At 32.0% G+C, this 21,493-nt stretch overlaps 2 protein-coding genes across 4 annotated transcripts; both read left to right on the forward strand.

The window, feature by feature from the left end:
- The first annotated feature begins 1,214 nt into the window (after positions 1 to 1,214).
- Positions 1,215 to 12,501, forward strand: LOC148627730 (uncharacterized). Of its 3 annotated transcripts, none has more exons than XM_088577631.1 (5): positions 1,215 to 1,553; positions 8,155 to 8,382; positions 10,352 to 10,448; positions 10,781 to 10,856; positions 11,625 to 12,501. In XM_088577631.1, the coding sequence occupies exons 1-5, from the start codon at positions 1,286 to 1,288 to the stop codon at positions 11,784 to 11,786; spliced, it is 831 nt and encodes a 276-aa protein (XP_088433757.1). In that variant the 5' UTR covers positions 1,215 to 1,285; the 3' UTR covers positions 11,787 to 12,501. The 3 variants fall into 3 exon arrangements, with proteins under 3 accessions (XP_088433757.1, XP_088433765.1, XP_088433773.1); XM_088577639.1 differs by having other exon boundaries at positions 1,216 to 1,553; positions 8,158 to 8,382; XM_088577647.1 differs by lacking the exon at positions 1,215 to 1,553 and adding an exon at positions 7,996 to 8,040 and having other exon boundaries at positions 11,625 to 12,496.
- A 5,774-nt stretch (positions 12,502 to 18,275) lies between these two features.
- On the forward strand, positions 18,276 to 21,368 carry LOC148627731 (uncharacterized). The gene is made up of 4 exons (XM_088564681.1): positions 18,276 to 18,498; positions 19,170 to 19,266; positions 20,729 to 20,867; positions 21,113 to 21,368. The coding sequence occupies exons 1-4, from the start codon at positions 18,282 to 18,284 to the stop codon at positions 21,266 to 21,268; spliced, it is 609 nt and encodes a 202-aa protein (XP_088420807.1). The 5' UTR covers positions 18,276 to 18,281; the 3' UTR covers positions 21,269 to 21,368.
- The last annotated feature ends 125 nt before the right edge of the window (positions 21,369 to 21,493 follow it).

The following is a 21,493-nucleotide window of genomic DNA, read 5'->3' on the forward strand; positions in this document are numbered from 1 at the left end:
GGTATGTTTAAATTAAAAACGAATACGTCTTTGCTTTCTTCGTAACGTAGTTTATATTTGGCGTATATACCAAATGTTAAAGTCGAATAACAATTATCAGCCTGTCTATTACACTCAGTGATTGTATTAAATAACATTCTTTATGTTTTTTTTTTAAATAAATAAGGAGGTGGTTCATGCAAGTAAAAAAACACAAAACTAACTTAATTTCTTATTCAGAAACAGTTACTTACTGATCATATTAGTCTCATTTTGTTTTTTCGTTGTTGCAATTTTGAGGGAAAAAATACATAAATTGTACATGAAATTGCACTTTGCAAGGGTTAGCGTATTTGATTTGGTTGATAAATGTGGGAGATGAATGCATTAATACAGATATACATAGGGAAAGGAATATAGTTATATAATAATTTGGTGTATGCTCATCGTAAACTTTTCATTAGGTTTTCTACATCACTTGTCAGTGCCTGAATTTTTAACTTCCATTGATTAATTTCTATATTTATATAACCAAATGCACACGTAATTTTCTATCCTAAAAACATACTGCTTCTTTGTTTAATTGTTTGTTTCTATTTCATTTTGTGTTGACAGTTGCGATTACAATAAAAGTTTATAACAAAATTACTGAACTGATAAGCAAAAGGAATAGTCAAAAGAGGAAAGTCCATATGACAAATAACAATATTAAGGCAAAAACCGGAAACTTAAGCTGGAAACAACCTCAATGATCCTGACTTAGTACAGGCATTGTCAATGAAAATGATGGTTTTATCTGGTTTTACAGCACGCTTAACCTCCTGCATCCATTACAGTTAATTGCTCCCGTTTTATTGAAATGAAAACAGCGGCACAAAATTGCAACCAGGTATAGTTGTTAAAATCACTAATCAGAACAGTACAGAAGATATATTATACATTATTAAACTCCATTGTCTATAATCTTTTTTGTCAGAAACGTGATATTTTTCAATATGATCTAGATATCGGCAATAAAACTTTCACAATTAATAATTCTATTTTGATTTTCAATAACCAACTTCCTATTCAAGTTTCCAACTGGTATTGTATATTTTCTTTAGAAGTATGTTATCATATACATAGTTGTATGGTAATGAAACACATTAATTGTATTGTTGAAAGCAATGATATTTTGAAAACAAGCGGAACATTTATAGAACAGTGATAGAAATTCATAAAATAAAACAAAATTTTACTGGACCAAGGACTTTCATATCCTTGGACGTTCAACTTAAGATGTAAACGTTAATGAACAGAATTGTAAATGGAAATGAATTCAATTGTATCAATTTTACTTCTCATTCCAGTCCTGTTTTCGGGTTCTTTTGCAATTTCTTCTTGTGGAAACCCGCCGAATATTTCTGACGGAGCAGGTACAGATACCAATGGTATTGTGACCTATACATGCGACAAGGGATATGTGATGAATGGGAAAGCTGATAATGTAACATGCTTAAATTCATCTTGGACTGGATATCCACCAACCTGTGCTTTACAAAATATGTCCAACAACTTATATAATAGTTCGAAAGGTAACTATTAATTATTAATTATCAATTATTAATTATTAATTATCCGATTGCCTGAAAAACGAAAGCAAAGAAATGTGGAAAAAATAAACAAACAAAGCAAAAGGTAAAACTTGATTTCTTAGAAGTATAGACAAAAAAATCCTGAAGTAGTAATTCATGGTACATTTAATTAAAGTAGTTTGCATATGGTAATGATGGAAATACATGTATTATAGATCTATATTCTTTAAAAAAAAAAAAAGAAAGAAAGAAAAAATAAACGTCAGGTCCGTATATCAAATTTTCAGACTAAAATATTTTCCACATATGGGTCTGATCTTTCATTTCATTGTCATACTAGTAGTTATAAATTTGTGTTACAAATCATCAAAGAGTAATCAAAGGAACCAAGGTTATAGCGGTAATCAAAAGAATGTAATCAAATGACAAAGACCAGACATGGAAAACAGTCATACACAACAAAGAACATAAAGTAACTAAAATCATGCATACAAAGTAACAAAAGCAAATGAGCAAGTCCGACTCCACTGAAAACTGGGAGCATGGACCAGGTGCACCGGTAGGGTAAGCGTCCTCTGCTTTTCTAGAAACACCCGCCGAGTTGCTCATAAACAGTCAAGTCCGTAATTTGATGGTTTATGAAATTTAGAAAAAATACATAAGATATAACATTCAATATGCTTCATACATAGAACGTTCGAAAGATTATTAATTCTGATGCAATGATAAAAGATACTTGTACTTAAATAAGGAAGATAAAAAGTGACATATTCGTGTTGTTATTACCACCAATAAAGAGTAAAGTCAAGTATAGTCAAATGTAGACCTAATAATCTATTACATCATCATACATTTATAACTTTACCAACCACGAATAACATTTAAGAGGTTGTACATGCAAAAAAAACCACAAAAAAAAACAGGCAGTGGGGGTGCGCAAGTCAAATTTTGTTTAAAAAATTATCAATTCATATCACAAATGCATCTTTTCATGAAGTTGAATGTCGGTTTTTGATCAACTGCAACCATTAAACAAAAAATGCAAAGCATTGAAATTCATTGAAAAAGGGAGATGACTCTTTAATTTTGTGCAACATTTGATTGCTTTGTTAAGGAACTGAAAATTTGTTTTCCGAGCCACCCATTGTCGTAAAAAATCTTCCTACTATATGACATACAAATGCTATAGAACAAATGACTTAGTAGGATAAAATTTACCCTGCGCCAAACATATCTTAGGAGCTGCCTGATTTACCATGGACAGCCTCTTAAGGCAAATTATTAAAAATGTATATACGTAGACAAAGAAAATTTCAATATTGTCGCGAAGACGTCTAGTATTCACACAATAGCGTAAAAACATTGCCCTACGACGTTATGAATGTAATCTGCATTAAAAAAAATGTTTGCTCTTTGTAGTCACTTCATCATGTGGAAATCCACGAGTTCATGATGACGACCATAAAACTTCTGTAATGATGACTTCAATCTTGTAGCAACATAACCCTGTTCCAGAAGCCTATTTGTTAGAGTTCTAGCGGGATACAAAAAGTCTAAAAAAAACTAAACTGTGTCACAACATGGTCCCGATCCTTTGAATAAGGACTAATATCTACGACAGTATATTTAAAAGTCAAAGTATAAAGTCTTAAACTCGTTTTTATTGCTTCACGTATACTCCGGTTAATGATACATAGCCATGCTTACTTTAAATCAGTTTTCCTCCTTAAGACAAGTTTCTCATAACACTGTCATGTTAATTGTCACATATGATTATGGTATTGTATCAAGTTGGTCATTTGATAATCACATTCCTTTAAAACTTATTGACTTCCGCACAAAATGAAAATGCAATGCATTTTGTTCTTTTTGACTTTTCTGGAATGTATAGAAAAGTTGTCTAAATGTCATGGGTCAGATAATATAAACATTTATATTGTAATGTTTTAATGAAATCTTAGTGGTATTTATGTCAAGAACTATACTTGGCGTTAGTTACAAACGAAACGTGTTTAGGACAACAGCAAAAATTCATTAAAACAATTTAATTTCTACGATATTATGCAATAAACAGTCATTTTTAATCAGGTAAAACAGATTGCAAACTAATAGATATCGGGGTAATATATTTAAAAATGTAACTTTGATAATATCAAAATGTTTGTTTTCTAAACTGAATATGTCGTTGATTCGATCCCCGACTGAATCATACTAATTTGAAATTAGTCTACTATTCATTGTTATTCTTAAAAAAAGCACTGGGAGTGATGATTGGATTGTGTCATGTCAGAATAATGTGCATAAGAAAGTCGACATCTCTCCACGTTGGTTGTATATTCTATTGGCTAGCGCATTTTAAAAAATACAGCTCAGGGTGTAGTATAAAATAGGGTATGTAAAAAGAGTTCATGTCATTCTCAAGTAATGAAACATCCTGTGTATCAACCAATAAAAATGAGAGAGTAAGTTAAAAATGAAGACACATATTTAATAATTTCTGAAAACCAGTTTACAAATTAAATGAAATTTTTCTTTTTCTAGTAATCAGTTCATTATAAATCGAATACTAGTTATTTGTGTGCATTATATGTCATAGTAAACAACTTCATATTTGATAAGAAAAAATCGGAAAATTAAATTTAAAGCTTTAAAATTTACTCCTACATTGAGCAAAGTCTCCCTGACACGTTCCTTTTTTCTACCATTAACATTTCCCCTTCTATCATTTATATGATATTAATAGATATTAACATATTTTTTTATATTAATACCCTCCACTCCCTACGTTCCGATCACGCGGAGATACTTGTAGGGTCTTCATTTTTATTATCGTTACTTTTCGTATTTTCGCGCCATGATGGGAATGTTAAAGAGGTGAATTAAAATGGAAATGATTTAGCTTTGGCGATTATAGACGTTGAAGTAATGCAAAATGATAAAATTCTTAAATATTTCTAAAGTGTGCATTAGAAAACTAATTCCAGTAAGTGTTTGTTACCCTTTTCTCTCATTGCTTGTGACTCAGAATTTTTAAAATGTTATTGTTAGAATTGATATATCAGTTGTATCGAACATTCGTAATGATTTTACACATTCCTTTAGTCTTGTTTTCTACACAAAATGAAAATGCAGTCATTTTTTTTTGCTTTATTCACATGGATTTAATACTTTTACATGTTATCTTTGATATCCTGCATGGGTCAAGACATATGTAACAATTGAATTGTAATTAAGTCAAGGATCTTTAAGTCCCACATAAATATGAACATTTTTAGGACAGTGACCAAGATTTTTTTTCAAAGCATTTTTTTAAAATAATATTCGTAGGTAAATTTATTCTGTTAATTATGTTTCCGCTGTATAACGACATTTTCGAATTAAGCAATGAATTTTTGGCCAGTGGGCTAATATTATTAAAACCTAGATTACTTCGGTTGAAAAACCATTTCAATAGAAAAAAATACTTTAAACAAATCTACGCTTCAATAGTGGAATGTTTAAATAAAAAACACAGAGAATCTATATTCCTAATCAAAAGGTTTCTATACTCAATTATAGTAGGAAATAAATGATATGGCTTATCACTTTTTTCTCTTCGTATTTCTTAGCAATAACATCATGTGGAAACCCAATTCCAGTTACTGGGGGGGGGGGGGGCACAACAAAAGGAAATGGTGACCACGTGACATACACATGTTACATTGGATACACTATGGGTGGAGAAAGAGATAATGTAACGTGTGAATTCGTCATTGGTCGGAGTTCTCCCAAAATGTATTTTGATGAAACAGTCTGGAACCATCAGTTGCACTCAAAAAATGAGGTCATAACGAGCAAGTTTATGGAGGCAAGCGAATTTTGTAACTTAACAAATTATTTGATTGATTGATTGTTGGGGTTTAACGCCCGAGCAGCAATATTTCAGCTATATTCAGGCGATTAACATGAAGTGGATAATATGAACATAAAATGATGATGAAATGAAGAGGGATGGGATACAAGGATAATAGGGTCGACAAATTTTGATTGCCTCTAGTAAACAAGAGGGAGGGATAGGGTCGGGCCATTAAGCATCCTGTGGCGGAGCGCAAAGGTTCCTACTCCTATCGAATACCACAGAAGGGTTCTTTAACGTGCAAGGAACGTAAATTATTTGAAGACATATTATTATATTAAAAATCTACATCGTCAAGAAGTGAAAACGTATAGTAACAAATTGTATTAATAAAAAGAAATTATAAAACTAAAACACTGTTAAGTTCCAATCCGTATTAAATTTAGACAGCGCTTTCCATAGGGGTGATTCATGGTGCAGAAAATCCCTGAGGACAATACCATATAAAACGTAACTATAGTCCTTTCTTTTAAATGGTCTGTGTTTTGAAGAATACTATACATTCATCCAAATCAAGAACAATAACTCTAGTAAAGGACTTATTTATGTTCAATCTTTATATTTTCTACCTCAATAGTGCAACAACCGAATGATACACTGGTTTTGTGTTCTGTAACTGTTTCTGAATCAGAAATAAAAGTGAATTCTGTGGGGTTTTCGCATGTATGATTCACCTTCTGCCTGATTTTTATGAAGATGATTACAGTGAAACCTGTGTAGACCGAACAATGAAAAATCCGAAAACCTGTATAAACCATACACTTTTTCATATAAATTTTAAAGTGTTTTGAACGTTGGTACACCAAAAACCTGTTTAAATTAAACAAATTTTAAAGTCCATAAGAGGTTTTGTTCAGATAGGCTTCATTGTCCTAATATTTTAAATATTTTCCTACAAAGATAACTCTAATTAAAGAAGAGGAAGAAGGACTAGAATTTACGTTGGTTTAATCTCAAAGAAAACAAAGTGATAATTCAACGGTTTCATTTATAGTATAATTTGTAAAAATGTGGTAACATAGAGCGATATTTAATTGCCCATTCTTCGTATTTTCATCTGTGACATTGATATCAACCCCACAGACTTCGTCATCGTTTGATATATATTTTTTTTGCATACCGTATAGATGTTTAAGACTTTAACTGAAAATTAGGCATACGTTATCAATACAATATATGAAATTTTGTGCTAAAACTTAATATCAGTTAAAAAGAAAGTGACTCAGAATCTCATGATATACATTGGTAAATCTTTTTGTTATTATTAATCATAATTTAAATTACAACCGTTTTACGTTCATTACATTTAATGATTATTTTAAGAAAATACAGGAATGTACAACAAAATACGTCGAAAAAGGCCTTTTGTCTTACCTACGGTGAATTAAAGAATCATAATTAAAGATTTCACTGAAACCGTGAATATACAAATTGACACTATTACTTATAATGAGTTTTTTTTGTCGTTAATGTAATATATGAAAAGTACAATTTAAAACTAAAACCTACATATGGTCAATTTGATACACATAATAGATTTGAGCAGAGGTCCAGTCGATATCATTACCTTTAATTTCAAAAGTAGTTAAACACAAAGTGCCCGAGTCATGAGTAGTGAGGAAAGGAACCAAATATTTTCAGAGAATGTACTTCAAATTTTATTGACTGAAGTTAAAAAGAATACGGCAACAATATTTTAACAGAGTATCTAATGTTGTTACAAACGGTATAGAAAAAATATTTGCCTTAAAGTGAATGCCGTAAACAGTGGATGTAAAAATAATAATCCAGTGGGTTATCTCTGTCCCTGAAAAATCTATTTCATCAAATTTTATTCCTTCGTTAATGAGATAAACAAATACAGCGGATATGTTTGTCGTTAATCTTTAAATTCATGACACGTTAAGTTCATCGTAAGTTTTATGAGTATCTTAAGATCATCTTAGGACACGTGCAATAGAACACTTGATCATTCGCAGTACCTCAGGACAAATATTCTGGTCTATTGCATCCAATAATAACTGTATACCATTACAATGTTAAACCGTAGGTTTCAGTGGACGTAATGGTATTCTGAAGTATCCAAGTAGTAATATTTATCAAATATCACTTCCTTGAATGCTCAAATCACAGTTCAATGACAGACCTCTTCAATGAATTTAATTATTTGATTAAAAGTCCCTCTAATTTAGTGTTTAAAAATAGCATAAGCACTCTTTTTTTAGTATATATTGGTGATTTCAAAATATTTTTTAGCACTTTTCTTCTTTATAATCACGGTCGACACAAGTTGAAGAATGGTATTTAAAATCACTACGTGATAATGCAATTGCATCTTAGTTAGTGAATAGTGACATTCTTTTGATGTTGTAGCTTTCTATGTAAATTGGAAAGTTATTTTTAGACTTTTGGGTATATGCTTTGACATACCAAGTCAGATGATTAGTATTGTTATAGTTTAATACAACCTGTGCTTTATGGTATTTTAGTCAATGACCTTCGAGCTGTTATCAATACAAACAAACGAAAAACGAATTGTATTTAAAGAGGTGTGACCAAACTTATTAAGACACCAACATGATATTTCGCTAAGTAACTACTGTTTAATTTAATTATGTAAAAGTCGAATAGCGCTACTGGAGGGAATGACTTCTGGTAAAATGTTTTCTTTTGTGTTAATTATTTTATGTATCGCTTTTTCTGAAGCAGGTTCATGTAATAATCCGCCACCAATATCCGGAGGCACATCAGAAGTGGTCCGAAATGTCGTGACATACACATGTAACACAGGATACGCAATGAATGGAATAGCTAATAATGTTTCATGTTTTAATTCATCATGGATTGGAGAACCACCGAAGTGTATTTTACAAAAGCAGTCAATAAACATGAATAACAATCCAAAAGTTTACAATAGTTTTCATCTTCAAGCAGGTAATTTTTTCTGACTTTATATAATTTAAGATATTACTTATCACATTTTTATTCATCTTAAAATTTTTGCTTTCACACGTTTGAATTAAAACAGAGTATGGGATAGTGTACATCATCGATTGATTTTTTTTCTTTTTTTATTATTGTAGTTTAAACTTATAAGCAATTAGAAAGGCCCGACTCACAGGAATCCAAATTCTTTCTTGATAAAATATAACAGCGTATGCAATAGTAGTTGTCACTATACTGTTTCGTCCTGTATTAAAGTTACGTTGAAATATTTTAAAAACATGTCTTCATTGTGTAAGTTATTTCTTTGATATAAGAAAACTATTAACTTTGTTACATAATAACAGTAGATATTCATAATTGTAGGATTTTTACTTGCGTACTAATTATTTGCAAATCGATCGTTATGTATCAACGATTCGAGGGAATGGATCCTTCTTTAATTTATTTGAGATCTCCAGTGAGACATTGAAACACTGATTGTGTTTGTGGCTTTATTATCAAATATAAAATATTTTGAAGAAATATGGATGTGGGGGATGCTTGACAGGTAATAGGGTACGAGTGTGGGCATTCTGACAAATAAAAGCTGACATACATTTTTATATATATGTCATGAATTTATGTAACCTTTTCATATATATATATACATACATACATACATACATACATATATATATATATATATATATATGTATATATATATATATATATATATATATATATATATATATATATATATATATATATATACATGGAAAAAAATATCCATATCATATATTTTATAGTTGTAAATAAGGTCAAATACTGAATAGAGTTCGTTTTCTTGTGCATCTTCTTCTTTAAATTTCGATCGTGATCATGCATTTATTCAGGATCAATTTGAACAGAAACGCACCCACATCAGTCCTCGTGTTTGGTAGCTGTATTAAGTTACATTTTTTTCCTAACTGCATGACTTAGTTTCTGTATATACAGATCACAGCAGAGCAGCATATGATATTGTATCTAATCATTCTACTGAAATAATTACAATAATTAAGTTCTGTGTATCTGATATCTGTTGAAGTGTCAATATTTATTTATATGATAATTTTAAGGATTATTTAATTAATATCAGATCAATTAACATGTGCAAATATATAGCCTGTTGATATATTTCATTTGTAAATGCTAACCCCTATCCCAAATACCGCACCTAATATGCCTATCCTTTTCATATATCCTAATCATAAAAATTAGACTGATATAGGTCGCACGGCTATAACTATCCATTCAACTGAAGTTAACTCCCACCATGGGTATGGATGTTTTTGTCCCTTTGATAACGCCGGTCGTTGCAAGCCGACATCAGCCCCGGACTAATACTTTTTATATTTTTATTGGCAACGTCATCGATATCAGCCTGTCGTCAATCGTAACGTAGTAATATTCTGCTAGCAATTTAAATAGTTTTCCGTCGTTATTCAAATATATGATAAAAGAATATGACATTGCATTTTTCCACATCGTCCCTTGCATCATTTCCCGATCCATAAAAGAAGCACCGTGTTGATACACGGGCCGATATGGAAAATGCAATGTAATAATCTATGATACACAAAGCAGATATATTGGGGATTTTTTTTACAAACAACGTATCACATTTGAAACTAAATTAGCTCGAGTGCTACTTAAATTTGTACATAATATATTATACAATTTTCAGACTAGCTGCAAGATAGGGTATATACCCCCCGTTCACATCAATATAAACAATGAATTATTGATATTATATGTGTATAAATGATATTTTAAGGTTTAACATCCTGACTAAAAAAGCCAAAAGTATTAATGTGTCCAACTCTTGGTTCCTTTCATTTTTATAATATTTCTTATTTAAGATTATTGTTCTGTTATTCGATACTGTTCTTTACTGCCTTAATAATGTTCTTATGCAAAAATGAATATTTTTTCATAGTACCGAAGTGGTTACTCTACTTGATAGCATCGGTTGGAGGATGTGCTTGTCTCTTACTTTTGTGTTGTACACTGGCTGTCTGTCTACGATGCCTTGGGTACCGTGTTAATATGGAATTCTAGATTTTTTATAATCTGTACTTTTATTTACACTATGCTGGATTATGAAAACTATGAATATACCAGCCTTCTCAACATACCAAGCATTAAAACGTCAACACATAGAACTTAAATATGTTCGAGTTAGTTATACTAAACTAAGAAACGGTTTTGAAACTGAAGTTCTTAACTATTCGTACAGTTCAATCTCAGTACTTTCAATAAATTATAACATTTTTTGTTATATTTCGTTATATTTCTACTTTAAAAAATGTATTTATTCAACTGTTATTAAATACTGATAGTTTTATCGAATAATACCTATTTATAGATGCTGGGGCACTGTGAAAGGGGTGAGCGGAGAACATGGGTGTTTTTATTGCTGCTGTCGACGGAATGTTGATGAGGTGAGAGAAAAAAAACATTTTAGAGGTCCGCAACAACACAAAAAGATGATATTTTAAACAATCATGTGAGGTTACAACAGCTGCATATGGAGATGGCACGATCATGATCAATTGTCTGCCCTTGGGACAATGATATTGCCTGAAACGTTGGTAATGCAGCGAGACGTATTCGATGGCAGATCTACGCAAGAAATATTTCCAATGTCTCAGACAATTTATCGATGATGCCCTGTACATTAGCCGATATTACATTTATTTCCTTGAAGAATATGAACATTTTAACGCACATCAATGAATTGTTTAATTTTTGATGTAACGTCTCTTCTGATTGGTTAACATATTTTCGCAATTCATCTAATGGACGCAATTTTACCGTGCGATAGTAACGTTGTTTGCTGATAAACTTGATAAATTTTGAATTAAAAATTAAGTTATATGGAATGAGTTGAGTGTAATATAATCGATTTCTTTACAATAACCTGAATGCATACGTAGAGTTATTTTCAAGTGTGCACCACATGATTCAGATTATTGCAGCATAGACCCGAAATATATTACAATCATTCCTTCAATACCACATACCCATGCTTTAATCAAAGGCATAAAGCTCCATTTCCATTGAACATCTCCATATGCATGTAGTTTAAAAGTTAACGGGCTAGGGTCAGAGTGAACCTAATGACGCAAAGCATGTAGTTATCAGATGTAAATTGTATTTTAGTACAAATATAATCACATTAAATATGGCATTTTACTTTTGTAATTCAGGTTATTCACATGGAGGAAGCTTCTGAACCTAAAAAGAAGATTTCAACCACATCGCTTCCACCCGAATACACGGCGGTTGAAAAAAAGAAAGCAAAGAAACCAACCAACACGTGGATGCCTCATCACAATGAAGTTAGACCGTTTAATACAAGCACAAAATAGAATAATTCCAATGCTTTTTCAACAAGTTTGCTTGTTTTTTTAGTGTTTCACGTCATTTGAATTTTGTCATTATTTTTCTTCGCCGGTTTAGGTTATTTAAGCAATCAATTGTTCATATTTATTTTATTAATTCGAAAAGTAATTTTGGTTTCAATGTTGATATTGTTTTGTCTAATTCCACGCCAATCTTTGAAAATGTAGGTGGTATGTCCAATTATTGTTTATATTAATTTGATGGTAATTTTAGTTAAAAGTTGTCAATTTTGTCTAATGATATGTAAATTTTTAATGAGAAAAACAGCTTGTTTCGTGTTTTTTTATTCTGTTTAGTCTGTGATTTGAGATAGATCTAATCATTGAATCTTCTTAGATAAAAATGAATATAATATTTTAATGAAATAAAAGTCATCAATGATTGGATTAAAAAAGTATTGTTCCCATATGGATTCACTCAAGAAAATGTAACCACTTAAATAACGACATCTTAAGCAAAAATGTTTCAAACAAACGAATTTAAAATTATAAAAAACGGAAGGTCACTAAAAGATTCCAACAGATCACCACCCGAGTAAACTTTTCTTCAACATATAGTCAAACAGGATGCTGTCGCTGCAGTCTGAAATGAAATTCTACTACACGACATACCTATATAAAATTTGTATCAAATATATCTATTGGCTTTTGATAAGTGGATGAAAAGCGAAAAACGACACACGGAAGGACAAATACCATGGTCACTGTACAGCTCTTGTATTTAAAGCGGTGTATAAACGTAGGGGTTTGTGTCATGGCAGGTAGAACTTGCAGAGAAAAGGAGTAAAACATGGACAATGTGAATTAGTGTTTAGTCAAATTGTTATTTTCCATCAATCCCACAAGTAAAATAAATTGTCAGATACTATGCACTTTGTCACCAATTTGCAAAAATCTTTATTATAAATAAACATATGATAGAAACCTTAAAATATATACGAATGCTTTGTGCAGGTGGTACACACTGCGTCTCAAAAATTAACATTCCATGTTCTCGAAAAAAAGATATTGAGACAAAACTTTAGCAAAGTAAAGTGGTTGCATAAAGTCTGAGACCTTGGCTCAGATCTTTTCTGTACATACATTTGAATGTAAGTTACACATAAAAAAAATGATATAACAGAATTTACATATGATAGAAACGTACTACTCTGTTCTATCTTTTTTGTTTAACGTCATTTACAATGTAATGTATTATAGGACATGAACAAACCTTGGTTTGTATTGTATCGAGTCGAGAATTAATATATAGGCAACAATCCGTGGAGAGCTATGTAACCAAACTCAGATCCGTCTTTCAAACTCTTAACAAACTAATCGCCAACTTTTTTAGATATGCTGCGAGCTTGGCGAGGAAGACATCCGTCAATTTGAAGTCTGGTTTGACAATGCCGGGAATGAAACCCATGATCTGCCCCCTCAAGCCGTGCTCCCTTGTAGGAGACCATCGAAGCGATTAGTTTAAATTGAAGTGATGAAACTATTTGTATCGGTCTTGAATGGGTCTTAAAGTAAAATAGCTATACAAAACACAATTTGCATAGAAATCTCAGAAATAAAAACATGAAAAATTGGAAACAATGGTGGGAATGGAAATAAGGGGAATTTTTATCAAGGTATTTTGATGACTGAAAATATGATTTTGTGGAGAAAAAAACATAAATGGTAGAAATACAGACCTGGTGGAAAAGATGGGATAAAATAACATTATAAATGCAATGTTGTGCTCATATTTTTAGTCATTAATGTTCATGCAAACTTATTTAATAGTAATCCATCACATGCATTTCGGTTTTCTTTCTATTTTGTGGGGATGGAGGGGTGGGGGTCCAGGAATTAAAAGTATAATTTTCATTGAAAAAAATCGTTGTATACGCAATTTCTCTCAGACTTAAATTATAATGTCTAAAGGTATATCACAAACCATTTATCCATTTGAGTAAGTTTATTTCGTTAACTTAATTTATCACGACAGGGAACATATTGCACACAACTACTTGCTCATATTTTCCGTGTGTGTAGAACAACATGAGCATCTAACTTTTTCACCTTTTACCTTCTTAAAACATTTAAATGGATACACTGAACGATCCACGAGTCCATGATGACGACCATAAAACTTCTGTAGTGATGACTTCAATCTTGTAGCAACATAACCCTGTTCCAGAAGCCAAGTTGTTAGAAGTCTAGCGCGATAAAAAAAGGTCAGCGTAGTAACTGCAAGCTCTGGCATACCCTAAGAGTTGTCATGTGAAAACTCTATACGCAGGTGCTGACAGGATGTTGCCACAGATGAGAGGAAAGTTGACAATTCTGAATGAGAAGTCATCACGTTTGTCGTAAAATTTAGTTAATAATTTTCCTTTACCATCGATTTGTAGGTGTAGGTCAAGTGACATCACAGTGTCCGTAGTATCCTATGTCTCAAGTACTTTGGGGTAGATGGATGGGCTGTATCAAATACCCGAAACGATGATTGTTTAACGAAAATACATCATCTATATAGCGGAAACTGAGATTAAAGGATCTCGCTAAATGATGTTCTTTCTTTCGGATCAGATCAACCATGAAGTCAGTCTCATAAGAGTGAAGGAATAGGTCAGCAAGTAGAGGAGCACAATTCGTTCACATTGGAATGCCGACCGTTTGTTGAAAAACGCGTCCACCACAGTGAACAAATATGTTGTCAATCAAACATTCCAGCATTTCGAAAACATCTTCAGTCTATATTTTGAAGATGATTTGGAATTATGTTATATAAAGTATGAGGAATCTCTACCAAGAACTATATATTTGTATCTAGGTGTACCATCTTTTTTGGAGAAACAACCATGTACAATATTTTTTAGTCGGGAATGAACTGAGTATGAGGATAATAAGTATAAAGTGTTGAAAAATCATAGCTTTTAATGCTATTATATTCTGATAATAATCTTGAATTGAGGGTCACCAGAATGTCTTTCATCTTTTTTCAGGACTCACATTGAATTAATACCACTACGGGAGTAACAAGTGTTGTTGTAGGACTGGAGACTCTCTTTGACAGCTGTGAGTGTAGAAGTTAAAACTTCTGAAAGAGGTTTCATTGGTGGTACATTTTGCAGATCCAGCTATGTAGTGTGTTTGTTTCTATTCTTGTTGAGCTTTGGAATCCAGTACAAAGACAGAAAATCACAATCATTGTCTTTGGTAGAGAGACCAAAAGGGGATAGCACGAATTTATGGTTTTCCACTATCTCTTCTTTGGAAAGTGTAGTGGCAGTATAGGTCTTATTAATGTAGCGGATAAAAACACTATCTAAGACCTCGTCTAAAACCAGTGTGTCAATACCATGAGAACTTGTCAAAAGTTATTCTTTTCTATTATCTATGTGTTTGATAACACTTTTGTTTGTAGATTTTAATGGTAATTTTTAAACTAATGAAATGATACGTTTTTACTCAGTCACTCTATCAAAAACATAATTCATCACTTCTTATGTTATAAATGTGCATCTCCAGTTTTGTATCATATACAACTTTTTATTTATATGCATGTTTTATGTTGTATACACTTTTATGCAGCACAAATGGGATACTACATGTACATTCTGTTTTGGTCAGATTACTGAGTATAAGGGTCTTTTTCCCAATGTGTCACAGGGAATGTTGTACAATCCTACTTACTTCCTTATTTCCTTGAACAAGGACTAAATTAATTTTAGTATAAAATTATTATTTTCTCTCACAATTTAATTAAGGAATGTAACTTATATCTGAATGTATTATCTTGTACAAAGAACTTAGGTTCGATTTACGTAGAATAAACCGCGAAGCGATTTATGTCCTGCCTAAATCGGACCAAAGTTCGTTAAACAAGGTAATATATTCAGATATTAGTTACATTCCTTATATATTATAATGTTTTGGCAAAAACTATGATATATTCATATTAGTTTATTCCAAAACGCACGCCTTTTTTCAGACACGGATTTTTCATTGGTAAAAGAAATCCGGTTAAAAGGGGTATGGTTTAAAGTTCATGACCTTGTTTATTGATCAGGTGATAGGAAAATTTTGTATCCATGATCAAATAAAAACGACAGCATCTTTACGTATAGTAAAAAATGTCATATTAAATTGTATGTAAATATGAATTGGATTTTTTTTAATAATGTAAGTTATCAATTATAGGTTGTCCAAAGTAGTGGCTCCAAGTATAGTAGTTTTTGCTTCATATATATAGATCAAAAGTTTGGTTGTAGCCAATTGCATGTGAACAATTGCACACATTTTGAAGCTTGTTTTAGAATAATAACATGTATTTTCAAAGGCATTATATGTCATCTTTTTTGTAACCTCCCAAAAGGTACTTCTAATGGCAGGTATGTTTTGAAGAAATAGGTCATATAGGCCATTAAAGTAGCCTTATAACATAATTTTAAAAACAGCAAACAGCAAAACAAAATCTGAATTCAAGTCCAACCTCAGGAAATTGCTTTACAGAAAATTTAAGAAAAAGTCGATTAACCAAAACTTGTGCATCAGTTGTTGATTTAGAAAAAAGAATGCCAAATAATCCAATATTTCTTATTTTGTATTTCAGTGTGTCAAGTTTAGGAATATTAGTAGAAATTCAGTGTATTCATTGAGGATATGGAAAACCTTAGGATTCTAAATGACTAAATATGTTACATTGTCATGTCCTTTGTACGGAATATTGGCCTCTATATAGATGGCGCTGCTTAGCGACTCTTTTCTTTATGATATGATGAGAATATTTTGAGATGTACTAAGTATATTTAATATATATTCCCCACATGAAGCTACATTAATTTATCTGAGAAGTGCTTCTGAACCATTTTGCATGGATTTATCTTAGACAGGCACTTACAAAGAAGGATGTGAATATTTCTTTTGGGTTTGTTGGTAGGTGAAATTATTAGAAGATTAGATAGTAAGGCCATCAAATTTGTAAATTAAGGGACTTTTTTAAAGAATAAAAAACATCAAAACATAAAACAGGAAGAAAGTCTACTTTCAATCTTGTCTGGGTACCTAAATATCGAACAGAAAAATACATCGAAATCCCCCATGTATATGGCCTCACCGATTTTTTTAACTGTTTAAAATGTCTTGCAATTAAATAAGGCATGCATGTATCATATTTAATGGTAATTTCGGGCAGAGTGATAAAATATTCATTTACTCCATTATTGTATATAATAGAGTTCTCATGGCATTTTGTTTATAACGTCTTGCAATTCACAAACCTCAACTTAAAATTTCTCACAGTATATTATATATTATTTGTCATTTAGAATTTAGAATTTTTATTGATGTCGCGATAAAACAGGTTTAGAAGGTTAGTATATTTATTTATTTTTTGTTTGTTTGTTTTGTTTTTGTTTTGTTCTGGTAGACTTTTACAAACTCAATAATCTAAATAAATAGGAAATAACAACATTTCAAAGCCATTTTTAAATATTTTAAGAAAAACTTATTCGAACAAAACTGACCCCGTGCGGGTCCGGGTGTAATACAATAGGCTCATAGCAGCGCCAAGCTCGTTGAGGAAAGCGACTAAATAGTGTTTAGAATCCTGGTGGTGGAATGGGGTACCCCTGGCATGCTTCATGCTGGGGTTGTCAGGCTCTGGTGGTGGAATGGGGTACCTCTGGCATGCTTCATGCTGGGGTTGTCAGGCCCTGGTGGTGGAATGGGGTACCCCTGGCAAGCTACATGCTGGGGTTGTCAGGCAATGGTGGTGGAATGGGGTATCCCTGGCATGCTACATGCTGGGGTTGTCAGGCCCTGGTGGTGGAGTGGGGTACCCCTGACATGCTTCATGCTGGGGTTGTCAGGCCCTGGTAGTGGCATGGGGTACCCCTTGCATGCTTCATGCTGGGGTGTCAGGCCATAATACGTAAAACCTGACCGCAGACCATAGTGGTGCAACGTGTTGGTTAAGATGCCACGTTCCTCGCACATTAAAGAACCCTTCTCTGGTATTCGATAGGATTAAGAACCCTTGGTTGCCCCTAACGGAGGCTTAATTATCCGTCCCTACATCCTCTCCCTATTTCCAGTGGCAATCAAAATTTGTCGACCGTATAAACCTTGTTTCCTATCCCATTTTTCATTTTTTCATCAATTCATGTTCATTTTATCATCCATTTCATGTTCATCGCGCGGATGTAGCTGATATATTGCTGCTTGGGCGTTAAACCATAACAATCAATCAGACGAAACTGAAATATTTGCGAGTTTTAATCAAATGTTCATAGTATTTACATTTTTGCTTATTACTATAATTCATTAAAATCAATTTTATTTTTTCTGTGAGTGGTTTATTTTACAATTGATTTTTACAACCTTTCTTATGGTATGCTCACACTGTTTTCATTAAAATAAATAATAACTTATTTTAAAAAACACATGAGGCACGAGAATTGTTTTACTTTTGAATAGCTTGATATTACAATGATGAACTGTGGTGACCCCCCAGCTTTGTCTGCAGCAACGTATGTAGTCGTGCGCAATGTTGTAACTTACACATGTAACCAAGGTTATAAAATGGTTGGCGATGCAGATAAGGTGACTTGCCAAGCAGAAAACTGGGTTGGTACGAAGCCGGAATGCCAATTTCAAGAAAATAGTGCAAAAATCTATAACCTGACAAACGCTCATGATGCAGAAGGTACTTTTAACATTTAATACTGTGAAAGAACTATTAATCAAAGGTATTAAATTTTGTGATTTGTCTTAATTTTCTTATTTTGTTAATTCTTCGTTTCTTTTAAACAGTATAGTTTCCGTTAGAAGTTAGAATCTCTAATAAAATCGCAACACAAAATTCACAAGACTGTTGCCCAACGAATAATTCATATATAAATCAGTTTTAGTGGAGTCCGAGTTGCTGATTTACTTATGTTGATTTGTATGTTTTATTTTAATTATTTTTTCTTTGTTTTGTGTGTCTGTTTTCTATGGCTGGTCTTTGTTCCTGGATTACGTTCTTTTGATATCCGCTATAATCTTTGTTCCCTCGATTATTTTTTCAGTGTTGATTGGGCATCCAAATCAATGAAATATTTCGTTAAATATTTTTATTTGATTCTTCAAATGTAATGTGGCGACTGAAATAATGAGCAAAACTGTATTATAATGTAAACTATTTCTAATATTGTGATATAACTTAACATCTTACTCCATTACACATTACATGCTACAAGAACAGCTTTGTTATTTAAAAGGCTATTTTAAGAATAAGTAAGAAAGGATTATTTAATAATTTTACATTTTTTAAATGAGAAAATAGCTTTTCATCATTTCGTTTTTAAATCATAACTTTTCAATTATATTTTACAGTACCTTATTGGTTGTTGTACTTGTTTGCTAGTGTAGCAGTTTTTGCGATAATATTGTCTGTGTGCGGCATTGTTTACATTTGTCTGAATTGTCATGGGTATGTTTCATTATTTTGTTAACTACAGTAATTTGGTTATACTGCAGTAGGAGCATAGGCGATCGTCTTCATAGTGAACCATATAAAACAATGACACATCAATAATTCTACAATTTCGAGTAAAAATTCCCGATTTTCAAACAATCTAAAATTTAAAATTTAAGGAAGGATTTGGAAAAATATACAGGAACGTACTTCAAACAAGACTTGTACTTACAAATAATACTACTTAACAGAGGAGCAAATTCAAAGGAAAAATAGATTTCAGGAAATCGAAAATTGAAACTGTAGTATTATAATTGATTGAAGCCAGGAGTTCGTGTTTTTAAATTACAATGTCATTAAATTAGACACCGATGAACAACAATAATGCGAATACCAATGTAGATGTATCAAATATGAAAAGTTTGTTTTTCTAGTATTGTTTTCACTTAAGATACTGTGTATCAATGTAAAAAAATCCACAAAAAAGTGTCATGTTTATGAAAGTATATTTTGTACAAAATTCCATTCCATCGACACGTAAAATTTGAAAGAAAGGCAGTGTTGCTCAAATGAAATCCATAAACTAACAAAATTTGCATGAACCATGTAAATTGATACCCACGCATGGACACCATGGTTAGAACTAGGAAAGGGATATTTATGATCCACAGAGGACAACGGATATGTAAAAACAGACAAAACACTATTTATTAAACAAATTAACCAAAAGAATAGACCCTTTCGTGGTAAGTTGATGAGCATGCTCAATATACACTTCCGTGAGGTAGGCCTTGAGTAGAACGAAAGAGTTTATATTGAGTATGCTCTATACATGCTCATAGACTTTCCCACAGTTAGCACGAAAGGATGTATACACACAGAACCAGGTAACTGGGAAACAAAGATAGGGCAAAGGTCCTGTTTTGTTCTTATTTAATAACCAACAACCGCCTCATTGCTAATATGATGTCCAATCGGAACTCATCAGCCTTTCTAGTTACACCGAATAAAAACCTCGGAGGCACTAGGCGAAAGAATCTGTCCGGAATTTTGACCGATCCGATTCAATTATTGTAGCTTTACTAGTTGAAATTTTTACCTTTACAATTTTTCCAAGCTCCTCGCTACGAGCCAAAATTCCTGACTGAGTTATTACTCTTGTGATATTTACCAATTTTGTTAGCGCCACCTGGTGGATAGAACTACTTTGAGGTGCGTATGACTATAGTTCCGGCAATTTTTTTAAGAAGAAATTCTCCTTTCTGCATCCGAGATTATTTTTAGGAAAGCGGAAATGGCTGAGCAGTTGCGATTAATATGATGTCAAGTAGAGGGAAACTGTGAAATTGAAAAAAAAAAAAGACTTCATGATGTCTACCTAAAACTTAAGAAGTGTTGTCTTAGTAGTGTGACAAAAATTGTTCCAATAAATTATTATGAGAAGTTTAGAAGTATCTTCTAAGTATTGTTTATTTAGTTGTTTGCCTTTCCTTTGGTGGCTACGTGAAGATGACACCTCCCTAACCTGTCAAAAAAATAATCAGGTTGATGAAGAAACGAGCAAAGAACAAAAAAGTATAACGTTCACTGATCAAACATATAGATCTGGACACGAGGTGAGTAAAGCTATTTCCTCCAATAGAGTCATTTAGACTCTGTAATGTATAAAACTGATATGAACTATAAAAAAAATGTTTTAAGTAAACGAAAACAAAGATAATAAACTATCACATTGATGTCTACTTTTTTTCACTTTGTTCACATTAAAGATAAGTGAACAAAAATGTGTCTATTGATATGTCATCAACTGAGAGTACGAAACTAAAATATATCGATCGTTTGTATAACTTCTTATATCTAGTTAATGGTTGAGGAGAGGGAGACGAATGCTGAAAATAAGTCAGTGACCAGATTTTATCACCTACGGCCAGAGAAACTCCGAAAGAAAGCAAAGGCCATTGAGGTTTGGATGCCACACAGCCATGAAATCAGAAAAATTAATACAAGCACAAAGTAATTGATTTGTAACACTAAATATCTTGTTTATATATAAATACTTTATTTTTGGATTTGTAGCTCGGTTTGATTATGTAAGATATTGTTTTTAATTCATATAAATAAAATTGAAGATGCTTTTAATTGTAATTCTATTGTTAACTAACATCTTGTAAAAATGTTATGTAATTTTTACTGTAGCTTCTTCAAGAATAGAGCATCATTTATGTCAAGTAATTTTCCAATG

This window comes from Perna viridis, chromosome 1 (genome assembly GCF_037379345.1).
Source record: "Perna viridis isolate PV_CMFRI_1.1 ecotype Kerala chromosome 1, ASM3737934v1, whole genome shotgun sequence".
NCBI lineage: Eukaryota > Metazoa > Mollusca > Bivalvia > Mytilida > Mytilidae > Perna > Perna viridis.